Source organism: Vicugna pacos, chromosome 7 (assembly GCF_048564905.1).
Source record: "Vicugna pacos chromosome 7, VicPac4, whole genome shotgun sequence".
Taxonomy (NCBI): Eukaryota; Metazoa; Chordata; class Mammalia; order Artiodactyla; family Camelidae; genus Vicugna; species Vicugna pacos.
In genome coordinates, this window is record NC_132993.1 from 14502830 (window position 1) to 14528982 (window position 26153).

Genomic DNA, 26153 nt, shown 5'->3' on the forward strand with positions numbered 1-26153 from the left:
GAGCCTTCCTGCTCCGGGCCTTGTGGAGGATGTCTCACCAGCAACTGACTAGGGCTGGAACACTTGGTTCTAGGACAGAGGCTGTGAGTCGACACTCACTTCAAATCTAAGCAGGAGCCAAGGGGCCCTTTTATATCTCCTTCCCCAATAGGTTAGGACACATAATAATACCTAAACTTTCGGCATTGCATATACTGCCCCAGCTACTGTCTTAAGCACGTTATTTGTATTAACTTGTGAAACCTCGTAACAAACCTGTGAGATAATTGTTATTAATCCTGATTTATATATGTGACAGTCAAGGGACTGAGAAAAAGAACCTGTTCAAGATCCAGCAGGCAGCGGACAGAGCTGGGATTTTGAGCCAAGGAGGTTCAGCTCCAGAACTCCCACTCTTAATCACTGCACTGGATGCTCTGCACCTTCTTTAGGGGTACAGGGGGATTATCATTCATGTTTCCTTGGAATCACAGGACTGAGGAACAAAAAATGAATTACCTAAATCTTCCTTGAATCTGTAAAATAGGGAATGTGCTAGCGGAATATCAAAAATAATAAGTGTTCTTACACTCAAAAGACTTAGAATGATCTAAGTGGACAAGGCATACACTTGAAAAGCAAATACATAGTCCAAGTGTAGACCCAAGTAAATGTTACAGGAGTTCAGAGACAGGATGAGTCCTTCTGTCAAAGGTGGCCTTTTCAGAGGAACTTGTCACACACTCGGCTTTAAAGATTGTATAAGATTGAGGTGTGTGGTATAAAATCCTGCTTTGGGTAGGGAGAGTTAGCAGAGCAAGCTCTCAGAGCTGGGAAAGCCTGAGAAATATGTGAGTAAGTATGCAGCTACCAGTTTAGCTTATGCAAAAACAAACAAACAAAGGAATCTTGAGAACAAATTGAGGAAGGGTAGTTCCAAGTTAAAGACCGTGAACCTCAATATTTAAATACTTGGGAAGGCACAGGACATACGATGAACTTGAAACCTGGAAATCTAAATGTTGTAAGATCTATTCTTAATTAGTAACAGTCTTCTGTGCTAATTATGTTCCTGACAGAGACCTATTATTAGGAAGCTTCTTTGTCAAATAGGACAAGTAGCAGCAACAAATAGGACAGACATTGCAAGAGAAGATTCACTCAACCTTGATGGCTTGTATGTGGGAATGAGAAGGCAGAGCTGACAATTTAGCTCCCAGATGACCAGGAGGACTGTGAACATCCCAGTCATCTTCTTCCTGACCAATGGCTTTCGTAGCTCGAAAGTCCTAACCTCTTCTTCCTGTTCTAAATTAGGTAGTAAGTAACTACACAAGCAGATTTTCCATGATAATGATATCCACTAATATGGAGCGCAAATCACCAGGACCATACTTCTAAAAATTACAGTGCTCAGTACTTACAGCCATGTTTGGCACCTCCAAGCACTTTTATTCATTAATTCAGCCAAACATTTAAGCCTCTGCCTGGCACCAGGCTCCATGCCAGGCACTAAGGAAGGACACAGTGATGGACAAGGCACTGGCCACAGCTTCAGGGGTTTCCAAAGTCTAGTTGTGGAGAGGGGCAAGTCTTGGCTAGACCAGTATCATGAGCAGTAAGGTAATCATATATCCCTACTTGTCAGGAATAATCTCAATTTAGGCAATTAATTAATTGCCCTCCCAATTATAGGAAGTAGAGTTTGTACATGAAGTGAAGGAACACACAGGCAGGGCATTTAATGCAATATTAGAAGTGGTAGAGGGCTTCATGGAGAAAAGGTGTGTCAGCTGATACCCGCAGGTAAGGAACTGCAGGGAGGGCTGGTAGGAAAGCAGTGGTGCAGAAGGTGGAAAGGTGTACATTCCAAGCAGTATCTGCAGGTTGAATGAATTAGTGAACAAGTGAGAAATTATGAATGTGTAAAGACCCAGAACATTGCAGTTCCTAATGAAGCATCTATAATCATTTGATGTTTATGCATAACATTTCTTCTAGATCTTGGAAGGCAAATTTTATGAAAAATAGAATTTTACCCTATTTCTAAAATAAAGAGATTGGACCGAATGATATAGTGACAGTGTAACCTGCTGTGCTATGTCAGAGAAAGGGCACTTAATATGGTCTCTTGCAGTTTAACGTTATACTGCATAGACTCCATCCAGACAACCTGTCCCTGGAGAACGAGAAACAGTCCTTAAAGCCTGATTGTCCTTTTCCTCCCTAAGTAGCCACTTAATTGTCATTTATTCTGTTCCAATTAATTTTATTTCTTCAACTTGTCTGACAGCTTCTTGATGGCAGAGGTCATATCATTCTTTTGTATTTCCTAATCTGTACGTCTCTGCAGGTGGTAACTGGGAGACTGACGGGGAGGGGGAAGACGGATCCTTTCTTTTTTGGAGGGGAGGTGGTCTTAATATCCCTATCACCAAATACTCTTTCTTATTCAGCTTCCCAAGGCATTTTACTTTTGCCACTATAATTTTTTGTTAATGGTTAGTTTTTGAACTTATTTTTGATGGGCATCTTGCTTTCCTCTTCTTTAGGACCTTCCGAGTTACTGGATATGGCGGACAGTGAAACGTGAGTGTTGCCTTTCATTACGTGGACTAGATTATCTCCTTCAGAACCTATCTAGAAGAATGCAGCCTCTTTGGCATACAATAGATAATTTTAATGTCAGTGATAAAAATACCTACTTTCAAATGTATTTATAACTGTGCAGGGCTAATCTTCGAAGTTAAAAATTACACGGTAAAAATAGATGGCCTATGTCATAATGATTGCACACACAGCCATTGCCAGTCATCATTCAGAGCCTTCTATAAGCAAGGTACTGCTGCACTGATACATCTTGAACTACAGAGAAGTCTAAATAAATGCACTTACTTCTTAATTACCCATCACATTTCTCTTTCTCAAGTGAGATTTTTAAGAAAGTTAAGCCCTAGTGTCCTAAGGCATCTGTTTTGTGTAGTGAAACAGTTTCTCTTTGCTGAATCTAGAATGGGACAAGTTATTTGCAACCAATGGAGAACCCAAGAACATAGTTAAGTCCATCATTTCCATGTTCTGTGCTTCAGAAGAGGAGCCCTGGCTGAGAAAGCCTTCAGCTCTGTGGACGGTCCTCAAACTGATAACATTTGTTTTCAACTTTCTCATTCCCAGGACAACAAAATAGCTATTATTCCCCAAACAGGAAAAAGAAAGGCTAAACATCTACCCCTGGATGTCATGTGGAGCCTCTAGAGAACTTCAGTGAAATTCGAAAAGGGATAAAGAATGAGTGGAGTGGAGTGGGATGGGGTAGGGAGTGGCTAAGTACATCAGGAGGAGGAAAAGCAGAAATGAACAGAATGGAGGACAAGTAGGAGAGGTTTAGCCATGAGTTACTGACATAAAAGAAACTGTCCAACATACCACATCCCATTGACAAGGTTGTCACTCACCCCAGTTTGCCTAAGGATAGCGTGTGATTTTCCATAAAACACTTTGGCATTAAATGTCTCTTCAAATTTGGATTCAGAACAGGAATATCCTCCTCCCTATACTGCTTGTGGTGGGGGAAGGGGGGAATAGCCACTTTCCCTTGGCCACTTCCCATACTGAGTGGCTGGCCTCAGGCCTGCTGCCACCTGAGGGCAGCCTTGGTTCCTGAACTCTCCCAAAGTCTTACTGTCCCTCCTAGATATCCTCTGTGGCTGCCCCTCACAAGGGATCAGCAGGCAGGGTCAGGTGGGTGTTGCCTGGTTCTTTGAACTTGAGTTCCCAGGAGATCCTCCCAGTCCAGAGGGTCTGTCACCAAGCACTGTGATATGGTCCTCCATCACTGTTCCTTTGTGTACTTTATCTAGTGTCCCTCGTGCTCTGCCCAAATGTATACACAGAGAGAGTGACTTCACAGTGTTCAGACACATCAGTCTATTTCACAGTGCCATTGAGTATCACTTAAATCAGACAGTAGTAGTTTAAAACAAAATCACTGTTTAAAAAAGAGGCTGGAATCAGATACTATGGTTAGTTGATGACTAACTCAAGGTACTTTTAGGACCCCCTCACGCACCTCCCCTGGCTGTGCCCTGCAGCCCTGGTCTCACCTAAAGACAGGGAAACTGGCCAAGGGGCACAGAATGCCAGCAGCAGGGGCAGGATGTTATCCTCACTCCCCTCCCTGCTGCCCTTACCCCACCCCCACTCCTGCCTCCAACCCTTTTATGGGAGGTTTCCCATTTCATCTTTGATTTAGGGGTGAGACCGCACTGCACAAGGCCGCCTGCCAGCGGAACCGGGCTGTGTGCCAGCTTCTGGTAGACGCAGGAGCATCTCTGAGAAAGACGGACTCCAAGGTAACTTCATGAGTGAGTGCAAACATCCTCCCACTGAGCAAGATCTCTGGCACCACTGCCTTCACTTGTGCCCATAGCAAAGGCATCCTTTCTATACTTATGGAAGTGCCTGGGGCTTTGGAAAAAGGAGGAAAAAATAAAGTGTTTCATTTAGAGAAACTGCAGTTTAAATGTATAAGCACAAAGGGAGGGTGTGTGCTTGCCTATGGGACTCAATAAACTTCTGAATGCACTGACCTTCAGACTTTGGGGTTCTTCTGTTGAATGCCAGCAGCCATGCTGTGGAGAGGTGAGGTTCAAAGTGCTGGGAGAGGGGTCAGGACCATGTTCAAAATACACCAGCCTGGCTACTGAGATGCCTCTTTGGGATTTCTCCTTCAGCTACTTAATCCAGAATAGCTTAAAATCCATGATTTATGTGGCTCCATAAATGGGTGCCTAAGTGATTAACAATCACTCCCAGGATGGGAGATCAGGCTGAACCATGAGTTGTTCCAGTTTACAGAGAGGCCCCATGGAAAGTGTTGAAAGCTGGAATGAAGGAGGAGTTGAAGCTTAGAACTGTTGACCAGGGACTATAGCCTGTGAGAGAGAGAGAGGGCCAGAGAGAGAAGAGTTAATACGGAAGATCAACCCCATGGAGGAGTTGTCTCTGATGATCTGAGGTCATGTTCATGTTCACAATCAGCTCTGAGAATTTTAAAGCACCTTGAGTAGACTCAGACAGGAAAGGACAAACCACTTAACTCTAGAGGGTTACAAAGAATTTTAATATATAGATGAACACTTCATTAAGTGGGTGCTAAGTAACCTGCTTTGGGTCAATGAATGTAGGCAAGAAACAGACAAATGACTGAGAAGCCTAATAATGACTGAAGCCCGATTAGACCTGTTTAAGGCATGAGCACCTACTTATGTGTGGTTTGCACCCTGAGGTTTCCTCCAACTGCGGTGCACATTGTGACAGAACCTTCTGGTGTGGACCTGTCTTTCCTTTCTGAGCCAGTTTCATTGAGTGAGTCTCCACTTCCCTTTCGACCCACCAGATACTTGCTCTCTGAGGTCCCTGGCTGCCTTCACTTTGATAGCTCTAGGCTACCAAAAACATTAAGCTGGATCCTGGTTTCTAGCTGGTCTGTTACCTGTCTGGCTAGCTAATTGGGTATAGGATTCCAAATGGCAGATAATTGTTCAATGTGATATTCTTCTTAGATGATATTTGTACTTAAGTGCTTTGATGTGTAATAACATGATTAAGAAACATAACCCATGGAGGCAGATCAGCTGAGGCCACGATTTCATGTGAACTTGGCCTTCCTTGCTGAAGCCAGTCAAACACAGCAGGGCCACTGCCTGTTCGCCACAAAGAGACTGGTCTCAACTCAGGTGATAAAAGAGAAGGGAGGAGCAATGTGAAATAGAGGACAAATAAAAGACTGGGCAGGAGACCGGCCCCCGAGCAGATGGCTGTTTTTATCTTTCTGAGTTTCTGAATCAGATAAATGGGCTCAACGTTCCTTGAAATTCCTTTCTATTTTTTGTAATGTATGTGTGTGCTTTTTCCAAAAGTCAAACAATTTTATTATTTTTAGGACTATAAATGTAGTGCATTCTCACACAGAAAACTCTAGCAGTGCAAAAAATTAAAAAGTAAAAATTGCTAGAAATCCCACAATCTGGACTTACATACCATTAAAACGTTAATGATCTCTCTTCACACATGAGTATGTCTATTTTTCTCTCTCAGTTTCTTCAAGTAGGTAAAGTCATACTGTACATGGTACTGTATAACTTTTCACCCAACATTTTGTTTTAGAGATCTTACCATATGAAGTGCAAGAGCTATGCTTCAACCTTTTCAGGGATCCTTTAATTTTTCCATTCTGTAATTTTTGGCTAGGTGAAAGCCGAATGTGATAATTATGATTGGATCTTCTCCTGTAATTTTTTGGAGAGAAGCAATACTTTGAGAATTTCTTTCGATAGAGAATGGTGCCCTAAAATTCAACTCAAAGGCCCATCCCAGTCCATCTCTGATATGTGGAAACTGGGAATCACAACCTCATTAACATTAAAGACAACATAGCCTACAAATACTGTAAAGTTGAATAAAATTATTATAGGCATTTGAAGCTAGTGGTTAAATATTATATCCCAACTAAATAAGTACAATTTAAGAAAGAATCCAGAGCCATTGTTACTTCCCTTGTATCTTCTACTCCACAGACCCTTGTAGGCTACTAGGATCAGACTTAATTGAGGTTGACACCACCCATTCTAACAGATGAGATAGAGGCTGAGAAGTGTAAGGTAATTTTTGTAATACTTGTGTGCATTTTTATACATGGAGCTATTTCTTTGGTACAATGATCATGCCTCTACCCTTTCCTTGGAACTTAATATCATTTTAAAATAGGTGTCACTGAACAAAAATCAGAAGCTTCAAGGAGTGTTAAGTAATATTTGTAAACATTCAAAAGAAAGGAGATGCTTCCTCCTGCTGCTGACTTCTATTCATTGGCCTCATTTCAAAAATAACATGTGTAAAAGAAAAAATTTAAAAATAAATAAATAAAAAATATATATCATGTGTATGTGTAAAAAGATACATAATAGCATTTTAATAGACTGCAGGAAATTACACAATCATTTAAAATGATAACATTTAATGACAAAGTTTGATATATTATTAAGTGGAAAAGCACATTATATAACAGGATATAAACAAAGTATGGTTTTATTTTAATAAAAATATGTATAGAGCTATAGAAAAAAGATTAAATAGTTACTCTATGAAAGGTTAACAGCTGTTATCTTAGTGTAGTGGAATTATTGGTATTTTTATTTTCTTCCTTATGCTTCTCTACTTTCCCATGATTTCTGTAATCAATATCCATCACTTTTATAGTCAGAATTAACTCACTTTTTGGAGATGAGATAGTTTTAAATTGGAGAGAACTTAACTGAAGATTTTGAAACCAACAAAGAAACCCCTTTAGATTGTTTCTGACCATTTCTTCCTTTTAGTTTCTGCTTGTTACTTCCCAGAGTTTAGTAAAACAGAAAGAATTCCAAACTGGACACTGGAATGCTTGCTTCCCTACTTTTCTGTTCAGTGATTTCTATCCCCATTCTACAAAGGATGTGAGTTCCCAAACTCTATGTGCTGCATGGTTTCCTGCTATGTATCTGTGGTTACTCCCTGAACCTCCCTTTCCTTAAATGGAAGCCCCACCTCTGAAAAGTGATCTCTTCCTCTTGAACTTGTGTATCTCACATGTTTGATGTGATGCTTACATCAAATAATAGATTTGAAAGTGTCTTGTGAACTCTGAAACAGCAAACATGGAAGGATCTTTTTTAGTGAGTAATCTTTGAGTAGCTGTTTCTTTCTTTCTTTCTTTCTTTTTTTTTTAATCTCATCCCAAGTGTTTATGTCTCTTTCCTTTTCACTGTTACCTACAGGGTAAGACACCTCAAGACAGAGCACAGCAGGCCGGGGACCCAGATTTGGCTGCTTACTTAGAAAGCCGCCAGAACTATAAGATCATTGGCCATGAGGATCTGGAAACTGCTGTTTGACCCTGGTAGACAGAAAGAGAACCTCAATGAACGAATCACCTGTGCCCTCCTGACGATCGGGCAGCTCCCCTGGAAGAAGCTGATGGAATCCATAAATCTGTCTCTGTCTTTCAAGAATCTGAGACCATGCCACCAGATTTTAAGGGCTACCAAGATGTACAACAGAACATGATAGCCCACTGAGGACGAGGCAGGATACCTGGAGATTTGTGGAATACGAGTTCCACAAAATTTGATCCTTATTGCTTCCAGCAAGTAGCATGATTTCTGTGTTCACCTATATAATTTATTTTAAAGATTCAAGGATGTTCGTATAAATGGCACTGCTCCCTCCTCCCCTATGCATTCATCTTTCCCCTGTACTGCACAATTCTACTGTAACTACCCATCAATTTAAAAAATGATATGATCTGTTCTTTTTACATTCAGTCTTTGAAGACCATAAGACTCTGAAGGTCTTTTAAAATCCTCTGGATATCCTGCAGAACTAGAACTGTAACACCGCTTCCATTTCCAAGACTAAATATACTAAGACTACTTAGTGACTTTCTTCTGCATGTCTCCTCTCCCTCCCTAATCCCTTTTCGTTATACAGGAGCTGGGGAGTGCCACATGGATACTGTCAACTTGTGTGCTATATCTCTGAGGTATGGCGAGGTGGCATGGGAGTTGTCTGTGCTCAGAGGTACCTCAGAGAGGTAACCCAGGGGTCAGCCCAGGTTGCGGGGCTGCTGCCGATAGCCATGGAGGACTGGTTCAGCTTGGGCTGTTTGTCCAGCTCCGTACTGCCTATGTGTAGCCATCTTTGCCTTTTGCTGCAATAGAGATGAGCAATGGATTAAACAAAGGCCTATAGCTAGTTTGCAGAACCACTCAATTTAAGTGCTGTTGAAACTGCAGAGCAGAAAACCCTGTGTGGGAACTGTGGTTACAGGAAATGGAGCACTATGACAGCGTTTACTTTTAGATTTTTCTGAGTGATAACAGAAAGCAGGCTAATCGACTTGAAATAAAATAGCAAAAGCAAAAGTAGCAACATATGTCAAAATAACTCACTTAAGCAAGAAAACAGTCTCTGGAAAGTTGCACAGAGGCTAATAGACTCTTGGGTACAGTGGTGAGAGGGGGCCCATTTTAGGTTTTCCTTCTAAGTTTTTGGCTTTCATTATCCCACATAAGCCTTGTCCCAGGACAAAGCCTTGTTTCATGAGTTCCACTGCCAGATTCCTGAGATGCCTGCATCTTTGGGATGGATGCCTCACCTACTACTTGTCAGGTTCCAAGGTCATATCTGATAGCACTATAGCCCCATTATTCATGTACAGTGTGGTCTAGTAACATTCTTTTCTCTATTTCCCCTATCAGAATGTTCTTAGTGCAAACTTCTATGGGAGTCTAGCCAGAAACATCTCTCTGGCAGTGGAATTAACAGGTTCTAATCCTGCCACAGATCAGCTGATACTAATAGGTACCTCTGTTAGGGACTCTGTGATAACTAAAGTACCAGCAGAAAGAGTCTTCTTTCACTGAAAATACCTACTTGACTTGGTTATAAGGAAGAAATGAAAGTGGGTGACCTTTTTGCTTCAGACTAAACCTATGTCTTCTGAGCTTTCTTCCATTTTGCTCTCAGACACAAAGTGTTTCCCTAGTGTTTCTGCATGTGGACATAAGTGATTGTTTCTCTACATTTAATTTAAAGGTCCAGTGGTGATGCCTTGCTTATCGGATTCACTTTTGGTCGCATATCACTTTGAAAGTACAGATATGATACACTGTATTTAAGATGGAATAGCCTCTCAGCAGATGGGGACTAGTTTGTCCTTAGTTGTTTCAAAATTCTATTGTTGGCATTATATCCAGCTATGGGAGAATGGATTGGTTGTGAGAAATCTGTTTCCATACATCAGTCTTACAAATGGAACTATCTTTCGGGTCTTCTGTTGAGGGTAAAGGGGACTGCAGTAGATTATTTCAAGAAGCTGGAAAAAAAAAATTCCAGGAGAATTTAATCACTGGGCTTCTGTTGGGGGGTTTTCAGTTGGTGGGACTTGTCAAGGAGATGTGATGACAGAAATATAATCCTTAAAACAGACTGGAATCTGGCTTCAAATGGTGCCTTCCATTCCACAGACTGAGCCAAACATATGGCCACACAGCCAGTTACCAGCTGCCACTGCTGGGATGAAGGACTCTGCTTTCACCAACTCATATTTCTCTGTGATGCTTCGAAGCAGCCCAGAGAAAATGTAGGGTACAGGTGGCTATGGGCCAATCCAAATAGCGCTAACAAGTCACATAAAAATCCTCGGTATGGAAATAGATGAGGTAATGACTACTGTAGTGGTCCTGGTGCATTTGGAAATGTTCCAAACCAAAAAAAGAAAGGCATTAGAGTCCTACATTACTGGTGGGAAATGATATATGACCAAAGCAAGTATCTCTCTGAAAAAACAAATACCCTGAGAACTTGGGTTTTGCACCTCCCCTAAAAAAAAATATCAAAATGAGCAGAAAAGTGACTCATTTAATGACTTCAACATTAAATCTACCTCCTGTAGCATTTTTTTTTTTAATTGGCCACTGCATGTGACAGTCCTGGGCTTCAGAAAGAGCAAACGGCAGGTGCCCCAGGCGTTCCCAACTGTAGTATCCCCTCTGATGGGCCATCAGGAAGTATATAAGCAAACAGTCGCGGCCCTGGTCTGAAAATCCACGTAACTTTAATTTAAAAGGCATAAAACTATGTACCTACAGAAACACAATTTTTTATAAAACCTAATGAGATGGCACTACAAAGAGTAGCTGGCTTAGCTGACATTCCCCTGTGTCTGGCTCAGGAGAACCCTTTCTGTTGTGGCACTGTCTGCTCTGGGATTCCATTTTTAGATTAGGCTGATAGAGGGATGAGAAATGGAGAGTTTAAAAGATAACATTATATAACCTTAACGGTAATCATTCTTGAAGCCTTATATTCCAGTATTGCACGTTTAATGAAATAGACCCCAGTTAAGCTGTGCTATAGCACATTCAAGGGCTTGGTAAAGAACAGAAGCCAAGAAGGAAATAAACACCAAAGCCAGGAATTTCACTTTGAGAGTTTTGGTTACCTCTGTAGAGGTTATAACCTAAAACTAATGCAATTTCTGAAATGGAGAATTTAGCTGGCAAGTTCACAGCCATGAAATTAGTGACGGCTGATGGAATGCCTCACGTGCCCAGTTGCTGCCCATCCTTTCATACTAGATGGCCTTAGTGCATAGGCAGATCTGTTTGCACTGAGATACTCAACAAGTAAGTAGCTTTAATTCAGACCTAGTAAGTTTCTTTGCCTAAAGGATTTCTGGAATTCATTTACTAGACTTCTCATAATATCCATGTCTTAGAAAATGTAGAGCAGCAGTTCTATTTTTTTACATGTCAATTTTATTTTAAATGTTTAGATTTTTTAAATTATAAAAGTGGAACATGCTTTTTATAAAAAGTTCTACCATCACATATGAGTATCACATGCAAAAGTCAGGGTGTTCCTCTGTGCTTGTGTAGTGTCCTCTTTCTGCTTCCCAGAGATAAACAGCGTGAACACTGATAAACATTGTTGCTTGTATGTTATCTCAGAAATACTCTGTGCATATACAAGCCCCAACAAACATATAGAAATGTATTTATTAGTATACATATATGTGTATATATCCTATACACACATATATTGCATTGATTTTAAAAAGAAAACATTTTAGAAGCATGCTAGTCATCTGTACTGTGTAGTTAACACCAACAAGCAAAGATAAGGTAACAAAATTTTCATTTATTCTTTGTTACTTTTAGTATCACTAAGCTTAGTTCTGTTACTGCAGCACTTCAATTGCACACGGCATTTGCTATTGCCTGTGTCATAAAATCCATGACCAAGAGGTCTTATAATTGTTTTTGTTACCTTCCACAAAGCATGAAACCTTTCTGAGCCCAGACACTTGTTTATGCCATTTCTGGATCTTAAGTGGAGAGTTCCTTCCTCTGTGATGCTTACACTGCTTTCCAAGGCTTGAGTTTACAGGACTGACACTCAGTAGGCTGCCTACTGATATTTAGTTAGGGCAAGCTACTATGGGAAAGGTGTAGTAACTTGGATATGGGTGGGGTCTGAGTAGCTTGGCTTCCTTCCAGTAGGAGTAGCTAATGAAATCACTGAGCACAGCATGGTATTTTATTCAGTTATGCTCTTTAAAAATAAAATAATCATTGTTAAACTGGTTCATCATAACCATCAAATAAAACTACTAATTGCTCTACTTAAATGGATTATTTTCACTTCAGCGGAAAAAAAGTAGAACATCCATCAAATTAGAGTTTTGTACTTAATCTTGAACATTTATTTAGTATAAAATAGCTCTTGCCCAGGTCTTAGTAGAACCACCTCTGAATATCTCAACTTTCTTATTCTCTAAATTCCATATTCAACTGATTATTTTAAGTCCCACAGTTTCTTCCTCTGTCAAGCCTCTTAGATTGACTTTGGCTCTAGCCTTTTTCTGTGTCCTAAGTCATCATTCATCTCTAGTCGCTCCAATTTTCCGGCCATGGCAATAGTCCCACTTTTGGACTTTCTGCCACTACTTTCCATAATTTTGTCATACAGATACCCAAATTTCCCCAGATATTATGCTCAAAATGGGTCAAAAATGAAACTACTCTCTGGGACAAGTATCCATTTTGCCTGAATGACAAATACATTTCCATTGACCTTGATCATCCTGTATGATCACAACAGGCCTAACTCTGAGAAATAATCTCCCAGACAGGTTTAGCAAATTTCTGTCCTAGTTGCATCATGAGAGTACTTAGTCATGGCTGCTTCTTCCACATCCAATGATGTAAACAGTGTGCCCCCATGAAGTCACCTGGGTGACTGTATTATATGCATGTTAAACCTCTACTGGCCATCTGTGGACTTTAGGCTGTCTCCCCACAATTTAATGAGAAACCTAAAAATAGGAACTAAGCAAGAGTAATGCCCATGACAACCTGCTCTTCCAGAACAGTAAGAGTTACTGAACTGGTGGTTTCCCCACCCCACTCCCCAAAAAAAACTGAAAAAAAAGTTATTCTTTAGGCTATTGAAGCATTACATTTTAGAGATTTGAACACTGTATGGTATTCTCATGGTAGACAGATTCCAGACTCTGTCTATACATGTATTCAGTCATTCTACTTGCAATCATCTGTTCACGAATCAATCATACAGTCCTGTATTTAATTATTTATTTTAAAATATTTTATCATTTACTCTGATGCAGGCACCATACCAATACAAAAATGAATGAAAGAGACAAAACTCTTGACCTCATGGAGCTGGTAGTCTGGGAGAAAATACAGATTGCAGTCTGACAAGTTCTGTGCAAGAGAACCCCATGGTACTGGGTGCACACACGCTGCGGGTTCAGGGTAGCCTTTGTTGTGCCATCATTCTTTAGCCAGCAATGTTTTAGTTTTATGAAATATAAGAAATGACACTTTGCATTTCCTTTTCCTTGGAGTCTTAAAAAAGACCACTCTTAAAAATGGATTTGAAACCGATACTTTAAGATGAGACTCAGAAACACTACCATGAGAGCCAAAACATTTATCCTATTTCTCAAGGACAGAACTAGAAACAAGACACAAAACTTACAATGAATTTTGACTGAATATAAAGATGAAATATAAATATTGTGAAATTGCAGCAGAGTAGGCACAGAGTCAGAAACTTTTAGCCACTGGGAATATTTAAGCTGAGGCTATGCGACCACCTGGAGGGATGATGTGATTAGAGGCATGTATCTCAGAGGACTGGAATTAGATTCTATGCGTTTTTAAAATGTTCTTTTAAAATGACTTTGTTGAATGGCAGGATTTCATTTTAAAATTTTATGAAAATCCTGACTTTTAATCTTTTAAAACATCACTTTGTAACTGAGAGTCTTAAAATCTTGGAACGAACGACCTTCAGTTATCATTTTAAAATCTTAAAACTAAGCACGAATTTAAGAGCTAATGAAAAGAAAACATTCAAGAGGTATAACTTACTCCAAAATACTTCTGGAAGCATTATGGATTTTGATGAATATTCTTAGGCATTCTTAAGTAAAGTTCTATTAGAAATGTTTTATTGTCCCTCCAATATAAAAAAGTGCTGTGATTTGATATTCTCAGAATTAAATGTAATCTGGTATAACCGCAGAAGAAAATTCTGCCTAAAAGATATTTGGGGTCCAAGTATATGTACATGAAAGGCAATCATGGAAAGTGCCTTGGCTTCTGCTACTAGCATGATAATTACAAGGGAGGGCTTACCCACGGAAATAAGAAAGTGATGACTCTGGTTTTTGCCCAGTTTCCATCGTTTCAGTATTTTGAGCTAAATGGCATCTGACATGGGAGACTTTAGTGGTAGGAATCACTGAAACTATCCTGTTTATCAATCGTTTAGTGCATACAGCTTTCAAAAAATAATTTAAAAAACTCAGATCTATACGATTTATTAGTAACAAACTCAGTAATTTTATAGTGTTACTGCTTTAGCATTCTGATGCATTTTTGACACTTTTGAGCTTCAATACAAATCACTGAGGTGGATGATGCATTTTAAATGAATAAATGGAATTGCAGAGCAATGAATTCAGCTTACAGATTCATGTAGTAAATGGTACAACTCAGCAGGACTGAGATCTTCAGATATTACAGACTAATGTTTCAAAATAGATGTTTTCTAAGTAAATACTTTTCCACCATTGCCTTCAATATGCTGTTTTACATCAATCATTCAGATTTCCATCATTTAGAAGGTGCCTCCTTGAAAAAATATTTACCTAAGATTCCACACCACAAGCTGGTTTGGACTGAGGGAGATTATGAAGTTAAAAATGTATGGTTTTTGCTGTCAGACAGAGGCTTATCAGCTTGGACACATTTCAAGGGGAAAAAAAGGTCAAATGTTTTGGTACAAGGGTGGATTTCATAAGAAGAAAATAACACTGAGGGGGACTTGCTGGCTTCTCTACTTTGTCTCTCTCAGCATTTAAAAATGTTAATACTATTTTCTCTCCTTGGACATCACTATTAGAATATTATTTCAGAATACTGCACCAAAAAGTGTTGAAAATGGTCTTATCATTCATGACTTAACTGCTTGAAGTTTGTAAGTGGGTATGCAAGGCTAAATCCATCACACAGTCACATACAAAGAGGTTTAATGCACCTATGAGATGATGCTGTACTTAAAGTGGGGAGAACAAACAGGCCTGAGGTATTCTTCCCTTTTGAGTCTTGTATTTTACAAGGCATTTCTATGGGCAGTTTGCTGAATATGTAGAAGAGGGGAGTTTGATCTGGAAAGAAGACAAACTTGGATTAGGAAAAGGAATGTTTGAAGGAGACAGCTTAAGTGGGGCTGTGAGATTCAAGTTCCACAGGGCAGTTTGCAGAATAAAACAAGGACAGAAGAGATCAGGAACAGACGTGAAAAGGAGGTAGCTTTATCACTTACATAAGGATTTATGTTTTCCTAAACATTACATCCAGAAAAATGGACTGAAATTCCTAAAAAACAGTGAACCTACCACAACTAGTGTTTTCTAGTATGTAAGTGAAAACTGAACAACCAGATCTTTAATTGTGAGGGAGTTTGGACCAAATGACTTCTGTGATATTTTCCAGGTTTAGATTTATATGGTTTCAGACTGGAGCAGAACTCAATTAGAGAACCCCCCCCCACCTTTTTTTTTTTTTTCCAGGTTCCTGCCACACAGATGCAATGAAAGCATTTTTGTGAAAACACCAGACATTGCAAATATATCCCAGATCATTTAGAAGCCAGTATTTCATGACTAAAAAAAATTTGCTTTGCTTACACACACACATACCCCTCCACCCTGCACCATGCTAGCCAATTCTGGAATTCCTGAATAAGATAATATGTTTCTACTAAGGCAGAACAGTTCCAAGTTCAGGAATTAAAGTGAAAACAAAGGATCTAGTGTTTAATTTCCTCCTTTCCACCCATTTTCTGTTTGGGGTGTGCTGTTGGGACTGGGGCTTAGAGAAGGGGAAGAAGAACTCTGTATTTTCTGGTGAGAGGCATGGAGGCAATTTCCACAACTTGTCGTGAAATAGGACTTACCCTCCTACCACTCGTCTTTAGTGTTCCTGTGATGCTGCTGTTTGTGAAATAGTTCTAACTGCACACCCACCCTTGCTTCCATAAGTTCCTAGCTTTCAAGCTGGCTGGGGGGAGGCGGGAGATGCATTTCTGAATAGTCTTCAAAAGAGGGCCCATATCTGAAGTCTTGCTCAGAGACTGCTCCAACTCCACTTTCTTCCCCTCCCCACTCCTTGCTTCTGGCTTGGAAAGGTAAGAACAGAGTTACGGGGAAGAAAGATTCTCAAGTATAGTACAATAATAAGGCTCTAGTCTTAAAACAAATTGCCGTGGCAACCCACAAATAATACACAATCTCAGCAAACTGGTCCTCGTATAATGCAAATTCAGAAGCTACAGAAAAAAACAACCTGTCTAGAGTAGCTTCAAGAAGTATCAGTTGTGAAACTTTCACTTCATGCAGTTTAGAAGAGTTAGATTATGCATGGAATTCAGGGGGAGACAGGACTCTGCCAGCAGAAGAACTTTCTAACAGGCTTTCCAAAGGACCGGGGTATTAATTGGAGGGATTCCTCCAGGTGCTCATAGGGAGTCAGACCATAGATTTATGCTGGTCTATGATAAAATCTGAGAAAAATAAGGACAATTTAGGGAGTTTTTCACAATCCTTATAAATTCTGAGACTATGACTTTCTTATTTTGGGGTCTACATGTAATCTTTCCTTTAAAAATTAGAGATAGATGTTCAAAAATTGTCTTGTAAAAATAAACAGATGGCAGCCCTAAACTGGTTTACCCTATATTTTGTCTTAAATTTAAGGGTAATTCTCTCAGATATGTTAGTGAGATTTATCAACTTTTAAGATAGCTTCTAGCTCTGATATTTACTGCACCTTATATAATGAATCCAAATGGTTCCTGGCATTTTGGGTTTTATTAACAGCAAAATTTTTCATTCACTGTCCCCCTCCCCCATTGGTTGAACTGAGGCTTTAATCCCATGTCTAATTTCTAATGCATCTAGAACCTAAACTGATGCTTGCTAACATGCTGATCCTGAGCTGGGAAGGGTGGGGTTCTTGCTATCCTGGGGATGAGATTTGCAAATTTTATAGACAAAATATTCTAGCACAATGGAATATTTTGCAAAACATATCTTTGAAAAGTTAGGTTCTAAATTAGGCTAATTTAAAGGTTAGCTAGGCTGCATTTTTTGAATAACTAATGATGAAGTCCATACTGAATAATATATGGACCATAAGCTAACTGAAAGTGAGGAAAACCATTCCTGTAAAGAATTAATAGAAGACAATCTCAGTTCCATAAGAATGTATATATTTCATTTAATTTGACTTCTGAGTGGGGAAAAAGTTTCTGAGCATCCAGAGTGCCCTTGGCTGTGGGTAGTCCACTCTTAAAGGCTACATCTGTAGGAAGAGTTGCAGTCACATAAAGGGCTCTTTCATGATTTCTGCTTCTGCCCTATCACATCCCAGAGCCATGCTTTTGCAAAGCTGCCAAGTGGCAGGTGGAATCCAAAAAAAAGTAGCATCTGTGGCAGTAGGATGATGAAGTTTTCATTCCAGGTAAAGTGGGATCCAGATAACATGAAATGGAGGGAGGGAGGTGGGTGGGAAGGGTGGGATGGGGAAGGGAAGAATAGAGTTTTTTGTAACAAAGTCAAAGTATTTTTCCCTAATTTTCTTGCATTTCCTGTTTATACAAAATATCTTGATCACTGTGTTGCTCTACAGAGATTTTCAATGGAATTAATTTGGAAGACTGAACTAATCTCTGAAAAAGAAATTGACTAGTTACAGTTACTTTTTGGACACTTTTTCTGTATTGTGAATTGTGTGGAAATGTACAGAATAAAAATTAAGAAATAGAATTAGTTTTCTTTTCTTCTTTTACTGGCTGCTACATGAGGTTGGTCTGAATATTTCCTTAAGGGGGTTAAATTAGATTTTCAAAATCAGGAAGCAACGAGTAGGCTACTCGGGAGGGCAGAAACTGAAAGGGACCCCTGATGACGCAGAAATTACCAGAAACAAATTTGTTTCAGGATGGACTAACATGGGCCAGACTTTCTCTCCCAAATGAATTTAAACAATCTACATATAAAAGAATAATTGTTAAGACAGTAGACCTCAGGCAAAAAAGATAGTAATCCCTGAGAGATGAGAATCTAATATAGTAAACTGACTGCTCCATTTTACAGACTTCAGAATTTCCCAGCAGTAGCTCAGAGAGGGGAAACTGAGGCAAAGCCTGGCAGAGTTCCTAGGTTGGGGAGTTGGGTGAGAGACTGGGAGAGCTTACGGGATGGAGTATCAGAGAGGAGAGACCTTCAAAGAACCCAGATATTTGCAGAGACCCCCACCTCACTTAAGTATTCAGTAAAATACCTCGCAGTGTGTGCATGTGAGGAAACCACTGAAGACTGGAGAGAGACCATCAAGAATGAGGAGGAAGAACAGAGACCAGCCTACACAAGGCTGGAAATAACAACCTGTTGCCACTAGTCATGCTGAACTCTTACTGTCTACTCAGCTTTTATTTCTTAACAAAACATTACAGTCTCCTACGTTTTCCCGCTTCAGTCCCAGTCCTTCCCTCTCTCCAGAGGCAACCACTGTGATGGTTTTGTGTGACTCTTAGCACATCCCCGTATTTCTCCCTTTTGCCACGTCTCAGCTTCTGTTAACTGTATTCCTTGTCACAGATGTAAACTTTTACATCCTATTTGGTACCAATAATAAAAATTCTGTGTGTTGTCAAATTTTATTCTACGAGTTGAAAGCAGGAATGTGGAGTTTCATCAGCATGACATGTCAGTGTGTACCGCAGAGGGTAACAGTGTGCTACAGTCACACTGCTTTCTAAAGCCATTCAAGGCCATGACTTAATGCCAGTGAAAGACAGTGTTCCTGTCATCTGGATCAAATAACTTCTCTTTTCTAACTTTTTCTTTTATTGCTCTGCTTCATATTTGGACTTAGTTTTTATGAATTTCTTATTGTGTGTGTTTTTTTCCCTCTGTTCCTACTAGAAGATTAAAATATACACACATGTAATTTTAAAAGATCTATCACTAATATTATCCAGCTCCCTAATCATTCTTGGAGTCCATTCCATTCCTCCTCCTGAAGGCATCCTTCTCAGAGTCCACTGGCTTCCAGTTCTAATTTTGATGAACTGTTTCCTAAGAATGCTGACCAATTATTGCCTTAGGACCCTCTTCTGGACTTGTTCATTTGTCTTCTCACTCCTGACTCCCACATATGTCTTAGTTTCCTGATTTGCTGAAGTACAGCCATAAATTGCTTATTAAAACTAGGGACTAGGGAAATAAATTCTGAGTTCTTGCACATCTGAAAAATGTCTGTTTTATCTTTTACTTAGAGTCTGTCTGTCTTTGGAATTCTGGCTCCAACGTCATTTTTCATTAGACATGCAGAGAATCTTGATGAGGAAAAAGAAGGCTGTGTGCTTTGTGAAAAGGAGAAGTTCATCCCCAGATTAAAGTCACAGTTACATGCTATGGTAGTAAAATGACTCTAGACATCATGCTGAACAACTGTATTGTGCAGAGGAGAAAACTGGGGTTCAAAGAGAGAAAAACACTGCCCAAGGTCACATAGCTAACTAGTGACAGGGAGATTTCACCAAAGTTCAGGGACTCCTCATCTGTAACTTTCATTACAATGCAATGTTTAAATGCTTTAGATTCCAGCTGAAGGCACTATTAGGACGAAACGGAGATACTTGTGGTAGAAGAGAATGCACTGGATTTCAGCCCCAGTTGTGTTCCAGAGGAGCTGAGTATGTTTCTTGCTTTCCTTGGGCCCAAGTTTCCTCATGTGTGAAACAAGACTGTACAACTGATGGTCTCTGGGCCTCTTTCTTCTCTCAAGTGGTGGAATTCTCTGAAGGAGAATTTTTTAAATAGAAGACTCATTATAAAGATGGGAAAAGCTTCAAAATGATCTCCATTCAAAGCCTTCACTTTGGAAACCACTAAAGCCACTCCCAAAGTATACCATTTGAGCATAGTATTCACACTGATTGGCATTTTTTAAAAAATCCAAATATCTTTTTAATTAGACATCTATGGCTTTAACCCCTCGCCTTCTGCAGGATTCAACCCTTGAAATTTTGCGTGTGTTTATTTTCAGAGATCGATACAGCGAGCCACAGGTTGCTAATTCCTTCACTCTATACTATCACTTCAAAGGCAGAGATAATTAGCTGAGTTTCATACAGATGGAAAAGGCCAGAACTTACACAGAGCACAGATGCGTAATAACCATGTGTTACAACTACATGGAGGGTATGGCCATGTAATCAGGAAGGATGTTTCTCCTTCACTGCTCAATCTAATTAGGTCATGGATTTCTTTTCTGCTTGGCATTTTCTGAATCAGCATGGACAGCCCTGGGTTTGGTATCTATGTTGCTGATTACAAACTGGGGAAACTTTTTCTTGTAGCTCTCTTTCTCTTTCTGAACCTGTTCCTTATGAGAACTACAGAAACCACCACCAACAACCAAATGAAGATGTGGCTGTTAAGTGAGACATTGGTTGGAAAAATATTCAGAACAATGCCTAGCACATAGTAAGTGCTCAATTAATTATACCTATGAAAATATGCTGGGGATGATACATTGATGAAATGCATAGTATCATATTTCTAACACTGTTCTCTGCACTGTGGGACAGGGAAAAGCAAAGGGAGAGAAGCCTGTATGGTCTCACCTTGGATGACTTAGTTCATTATATTCATTTGGTCTGACACTGAAGTCCTAACCTTAAATTTGCCTCCATTCTTTTTAGTCCCTGTAGCTTATAAAAATGACTTAAAAAATTAGATATACATATTTTGACAGTGACAAATAAGGTACAATTCTGAAAACTTAGACTGAGAGAAAATATGCAATAAATACACCCAAAAGTTTGAAATGAAAATTGGAAAAAAATTCCATCAGCTTGACCTAAGGTCTGATTTCCTGGTAGGTCAGCTGGCTGGCTGATTTAAGAAGAAACTGATTGATGATTTTAGAAGAAACCACTGTGTTGTCCCTTCAGAAAGGCATGCACACACAATAAATATTAACAATTTAGTTTTAAAAGTCTCTGAGTTCATTTTCTTATTTCAAATTTCCCTGTTTTAAAACTATCTTCATTCTTCAGAGAATTACCAAATTTCCAAACTCAGATGCTATAGAACCAAACTTTTGAAGATTCTTTCATAATGTTAAAACTCTGACAATATTTATGTTGTAGTGATATTCTATTTGTACTCCAGATATCCCATGGGCTCAATTTCAGTTTCTATGTTTAGTCCCATTGCTTGAAGTCTCTCTTTAAAATTTCCTTTACCATAACTTTTCATCTCAGTTTTAAATTACATTTGGTCTGGCTCCTCTGAATTTAGGTTTTCTGGTTTTTTTGGGGGGGGGTTGTTTGTTTTTTTGTTTTGGTACTTCCATAGAAAGGAAGTGCTTCTTCAGCTCAAACCTAAGGTTTGCAATGAAGACCATAATATATTCACACGAATTAAGGTCTTTTCATTGTCGCTAATGATGGGTATGAAATATAAGCATATAAGCTGTTTTCAATTATCTGTATAGAAAAATCAATGGCAGCAGTTAGTGTGAGCTCGGTGAACTGTTGGCTTATTGCAGGAAGAGGTTACAGCTGCTCTGTCTGCCAGTGACACATTCATTCTTCTGACAGAGGCAATCCAGGAGTGGAATTCTCACTCCGTTAGCAGCAGCCTCTGGTAAAAAGTGCATACTTAATCACCAAGTGTGAAATAGCCATTTAGGTTATTAGGTTAGAGAAAGGTGACACTGAAGGAATGGAATTTTCTAGCTCTAACCCAAACCAGCTCATATTTTCCATTCTATTTATCTAAAAAGAACTGGGGAGTAAAAGTTGGCTGAGCAACAAATGCTAAATAGTATCCATGTAGTCTGTAGCAGAATAATGAGCTAATCATTTAATAGGTCCACTCAAGAAAAATGAATTTCTCAGAGACTAGTTCTGTTGTAATTTTTATTTTCAAAGGACAAAACATAGTTTGTAGGAGCTTCAGTCAAAGGTGGCCTAGTACACTCACTGGCATAAACTGTTTGAACCAGAAGTGCCATACTGGTGTCTCTGGTCGATTGTTCTTTTATGGTCCCAATGAACCATGCTTCCTTATATTAATATACTGGAGAGTCCCCTCCCACATTAACTTTGGGTGTGTCTCTTTTGCTAATGGGACACTAGCTGATGTGAATCAAGTTGTGGTCTGATAGGCACTAGCGTATTGGGTTTGTCCCTTTGCTATGCTCCTTCTGGAGACCCAGAAGCATTATGACAAATCCCAAGTTAGTCACATTGCACACACATAGGGAGAGATGTCCAGCCAGCCCATCTGTTTCTGCCACCCCGAGTCTTTCATCAGACATGTGACTGAAGAAGACATCTCGGATGTTCTAGCCCCAGCATGATGCAGGGTAGAACTAGCCTGACTATCCCTGTCCAAAATGCATAATCATGAGCAAGTAAGTGTCACTGGGCTTTGTGGGATTTGTAACACAGCAACAGATAACCGAACCAGAACCTAGCTATCTGAAAAGAGACAACCCACTGGGGTTTGACCATTTGTTATCCATTCCCTCATGTTAGTGGGCACAGGAAGGGGCGATGTTACTTTTTTTTGTCCTGTCAATAATTGAACTTGTGATGTTAGAACTACACTATAGAATTATGGAGTTGGAGAGTCCTCACAAAGCATTTATTTCTATTTTCAAACTCTCCATTTTGAAAATTAAAAAAAAAATGGAATCCAGAAAACCTAAGCTGGGAATAGAATTCAAGTCTTGTTATTCTTCCAGCATCTGTACCATGCTGACTCCAGTGACTTTCAACACTTTCATGGAAGAGGATCACTGTTAACTAAACCCAGAACATAGTAAATGCTATGTTAATGTGAATTAACTTGTTTTTATTATCACAGTTTTTCTACCAAAATTAATCAAAAGCCTCCAGATCCTTTCTATGACTTCTGATATAGTATCATATATATCATATCATACATAACCACATCAGAGGGCATAACATATGCTGATAATCAAGTCTTTAAGAAGAAAAGGGTGAGGTGAAGGGCTTACATAAAGTTGAATAGCTATTGAAAGAGAAGGAATTATGCTCATTAAGTTGTTTACTGATAGGGTTCGAAAGGACCCAGCAAATGACACATCACCTTACTGATTAAGTTCTAAGCCAATTGAGAAAAATAAATAAAAATAAAACATGACAAAACAAATGAGAGCCCCTGATATTGCCTTTATTACTGGTAAGTCTGATACTGGAAGTTTGGTTCACACAGAAGAACAAGGGGGCTTCCTATTACTGGCTTTTAGAATGACACAGCCCACAGGGTAGCATTACACACGGTTCCCTCAAATCTCCCTCATCTTGAAGTGGAAAAGGAATATGAATTGGAACAACCGAGGTTTAGAATATTCATCACCAAGAGATACATGATTGAGTGACAGGGAAGAGTTAATCTTCGTTAGCATGCATCTCCCCTTTAATAACGTGCCACTGTTAGAGATAAATATTTGGCTAAATTAGTCATTAGTATGACTTATTGAAAATATATCTTATGTTTTTCACATTTTCTTGTTCTAAACATTATGATAGAAAAAGTGAAGCAGTGTATTTCTCAACTATTAATTTTAACTTCTCCTTGAGCCAGAGAAACAAAAATGCTAATATCTAAAATACAGTCAATTTCACTGAACACAAATTAGTTATCAATAGATCTTGCTAAGAAATCCTGAGTCTACAAGGTGAGAGCAACCAAAAACTCTAAAGGAAGAAATTCAAATAGAAACTTACAAGGAAAAGAATAGAACTGTTTTAAGAATGTTGGCACAGGCAGAAGTGATCTGAAGGAAACAAACTGTAAAAAACCTATTTTTCCATTGCAACAGCTCTTTATTCACAAAGTAGATAAGGGAAATTTTTAAATATTGCTAGGACTCACTATAGATGAAGAAGATGAAATTAAGCAAAAAAAAAAAAAAAAAAAAAACAAAAAAACAAAAAATCCAAAACCCAAATCCAGGTGGGTATAAGTAACTAAGTAACTATGTTTGGTCTTTTGGCAAGAGATCATGTAATCACAAATTGTTCATCACACTGAAGGGAGGAAAATCTTGTGTGTGTCACGTAATAATTGTAGCAGATGGGTTTGCTGGCTACCCCATAGTCTTCTGCAGCCTCCATTTATCTCCTCTGCCTGACTCTCATATAGAGGCTGAAAAAAAAAATCGTATCTTCACCTTACTCACTCTTCCCTCCATGTCAATCACTTATGACTGCGTAACAGCTAATAACATGTAAGGGGTCTTCTGGGCACTTTTGGAAGGATTTATTCTTTTTCCATAAAAGACAGTTGAGGAGAAACTCCCTGTCTAGCACCACCCTTGAGACATACACATTTTGTAGACATAAGTGCAGGACAACAGTGTGGTGGAGACACCAAACTGAACTGAAACCTCTGAGACATGGAATCAACGTCAGCAACCACCTATTTTCAGAAGTCTTGGTACGCAAGATACTGTATGTCTGGGTTTCTGTTACTTGAAGCTGAAAGCATTCCTAATTGCCCCCAGAAATGGAGGCCACACTTTAGGATAGTAATCTATCTATGTATCTGAATTCCATCATGATTCTTCTCTGCAATTTTGAAAGGTAAGTAATTGTTAATTTATCCCACAGGTCAAAATGTTATACGATGTAGCAAAAAATGTAATGAACAATGTGGGCAAGATGATGACTGAAAAACACAACAGTATATTCTGGGTCAGGCCTGGCTCAAACCTCTACTTGGCCCCCTCGAGCTGTGTGATCTCATTCAAAAAATAAAATAATGAGTTACTTACATCATAGAGTTGTTGTGAGAATTACATGTGATATTTGTAAATTTGCTTACCCCAGTACCTGGAAAATGAAGATGATTATAGCCTGTTATTACTATATACTCCTGAATTAATTTATAAAAAATGTTCAATTTTATCATCTCTTAATATCAACTTTGACTTTTCTGGCTTTTCAGGAAAACTTTATTCCGTATTTACTTCTAAAATAAACTCATTTTCCCTTTTTAACAAAATTCCCATTGGTGCCAAAGTTTTTTCTCAGTAGTTATTCCAATCCTTTAGATACTTTACACAAACCAACCATTGTACTCTTCTCACCAACCTCTACCTCAGTCACCTAACTAGGGGGAGGCCAAAATCAGTGTACTGTAAGGGAAGGTAGGGGAAGGGAACAGCACGGGAATGTCACATTAACTGGAGAGAAGTACCTGGCCCAAGACATGTAAAATCAATGCCAGAGAACTTTGACCTAGCTGGGGGAGGGGAATAGAGCAGAAGTTTAAGGTGGCACTGATGCTTTCATGCATACACACAGAAAGCCAAAAGAAAATAATGGCAAAACAAGAAAGAAGACTCCCAAACATGTACAAAACAAAACACAAGCAGAATTTAAGACATTGAAATTGTAGGTTTTGGGCAATAGCAAAAATCTGTTTGTAAGTTTACCAAATATTCATTAGAATAATTGTCTAAATGGATAAGAGAAGGGCCTGGGGGCATGGGGTGGGAAACAAGACTTAGCTAAGCTACTAACTTTATCACTTAAGTAGCAGATAACCAGTGTTTTATTCAAAAGGCACGATTTCCCTTTGCTCTAGTCACTTTGATACGGAGAACCACAAAAATACCTTCAAGTCGGGAAGAAATTAAAGAATCAGTCATTAGATTAGTTTCTACTTTTTACTTTGGACACGGAAGCATCAAAAAGATAAATTAAACACTACTTTTAAAAGGGCAAACTCTAGCTTGGAAAGATTTTTATTACAGGGTTGAGAGCTTCTTGCACAAATTGATTTAGAGAGGTATTATAAATGGATTAATTAAATCAAGTGGCCCACAGTTTTGGATCATTCTTTAAAAACACATAAAAGGTGAATTTAAAATTGTCAGTTTGTGTCATGGTACATGCTTCTAAATTTTGCTTAAGTAACACACTCC

At 39.1% G+C, this 26153-nt stretch overlaps 1 protein-coding gene and 1 long non-coding RNA gene across 11 annotated transcripts in view; one reads left to right on the forward strand and one right to left on the reverse strand.

Annotated features, from left to right (window-relative positions):
* The window catches only part of DGKI (diacylglycerol kinase iota), a 261990-nt gene extending 253532 nt beyond the window's left edge, over window positions 1-8458 (forward strand). For 8 of the 9 annotated variants that reach the window (XM_072964373.1, XM_072964375.1, XM_072964374.1 and 5 more), the window contains 3 exons: window positions 2532-2568; window positions 4232-4331; window positions 7797-8458. In XM_072964373.1, the coding sequence (XP_072820474.1) occupies window positions 2532-2568; window positions 4232-4331; window positions 7797-7913 (254 nt within the window). In that variant the 3' untranslated portion in view covers window positions 7914-8458. Of the gene's footprint in view, window positions 1-2531; window positions 2569-4231; window positions 4332-7796 lie in introns of those variants that run through there. The other variant, XR_012074228.1, reaches the window with a different exon arrangement.
* Window positions 1-26153, reverse strand: part of LOC140697312 (uncharacterized) — a 69063-nt gene that overhangs the window by 37357 nt on the left and 5553 nt on the right. The window contains exon 3 of one of the 2 annotated variants that reach the window (XR_012074230.1): window positions 4569-4913. The exons of the other annotated variant lie outside the window; for it this stretch is intronic. This is a non-coding gene — a long non-coding RNA (uncharacterized lncRNA). The remainder of the gene's footprint in view (window positions 1-4568; window positions 4914-26153) is intronic. 2 annotated transcript variants of the gene reach the window in all.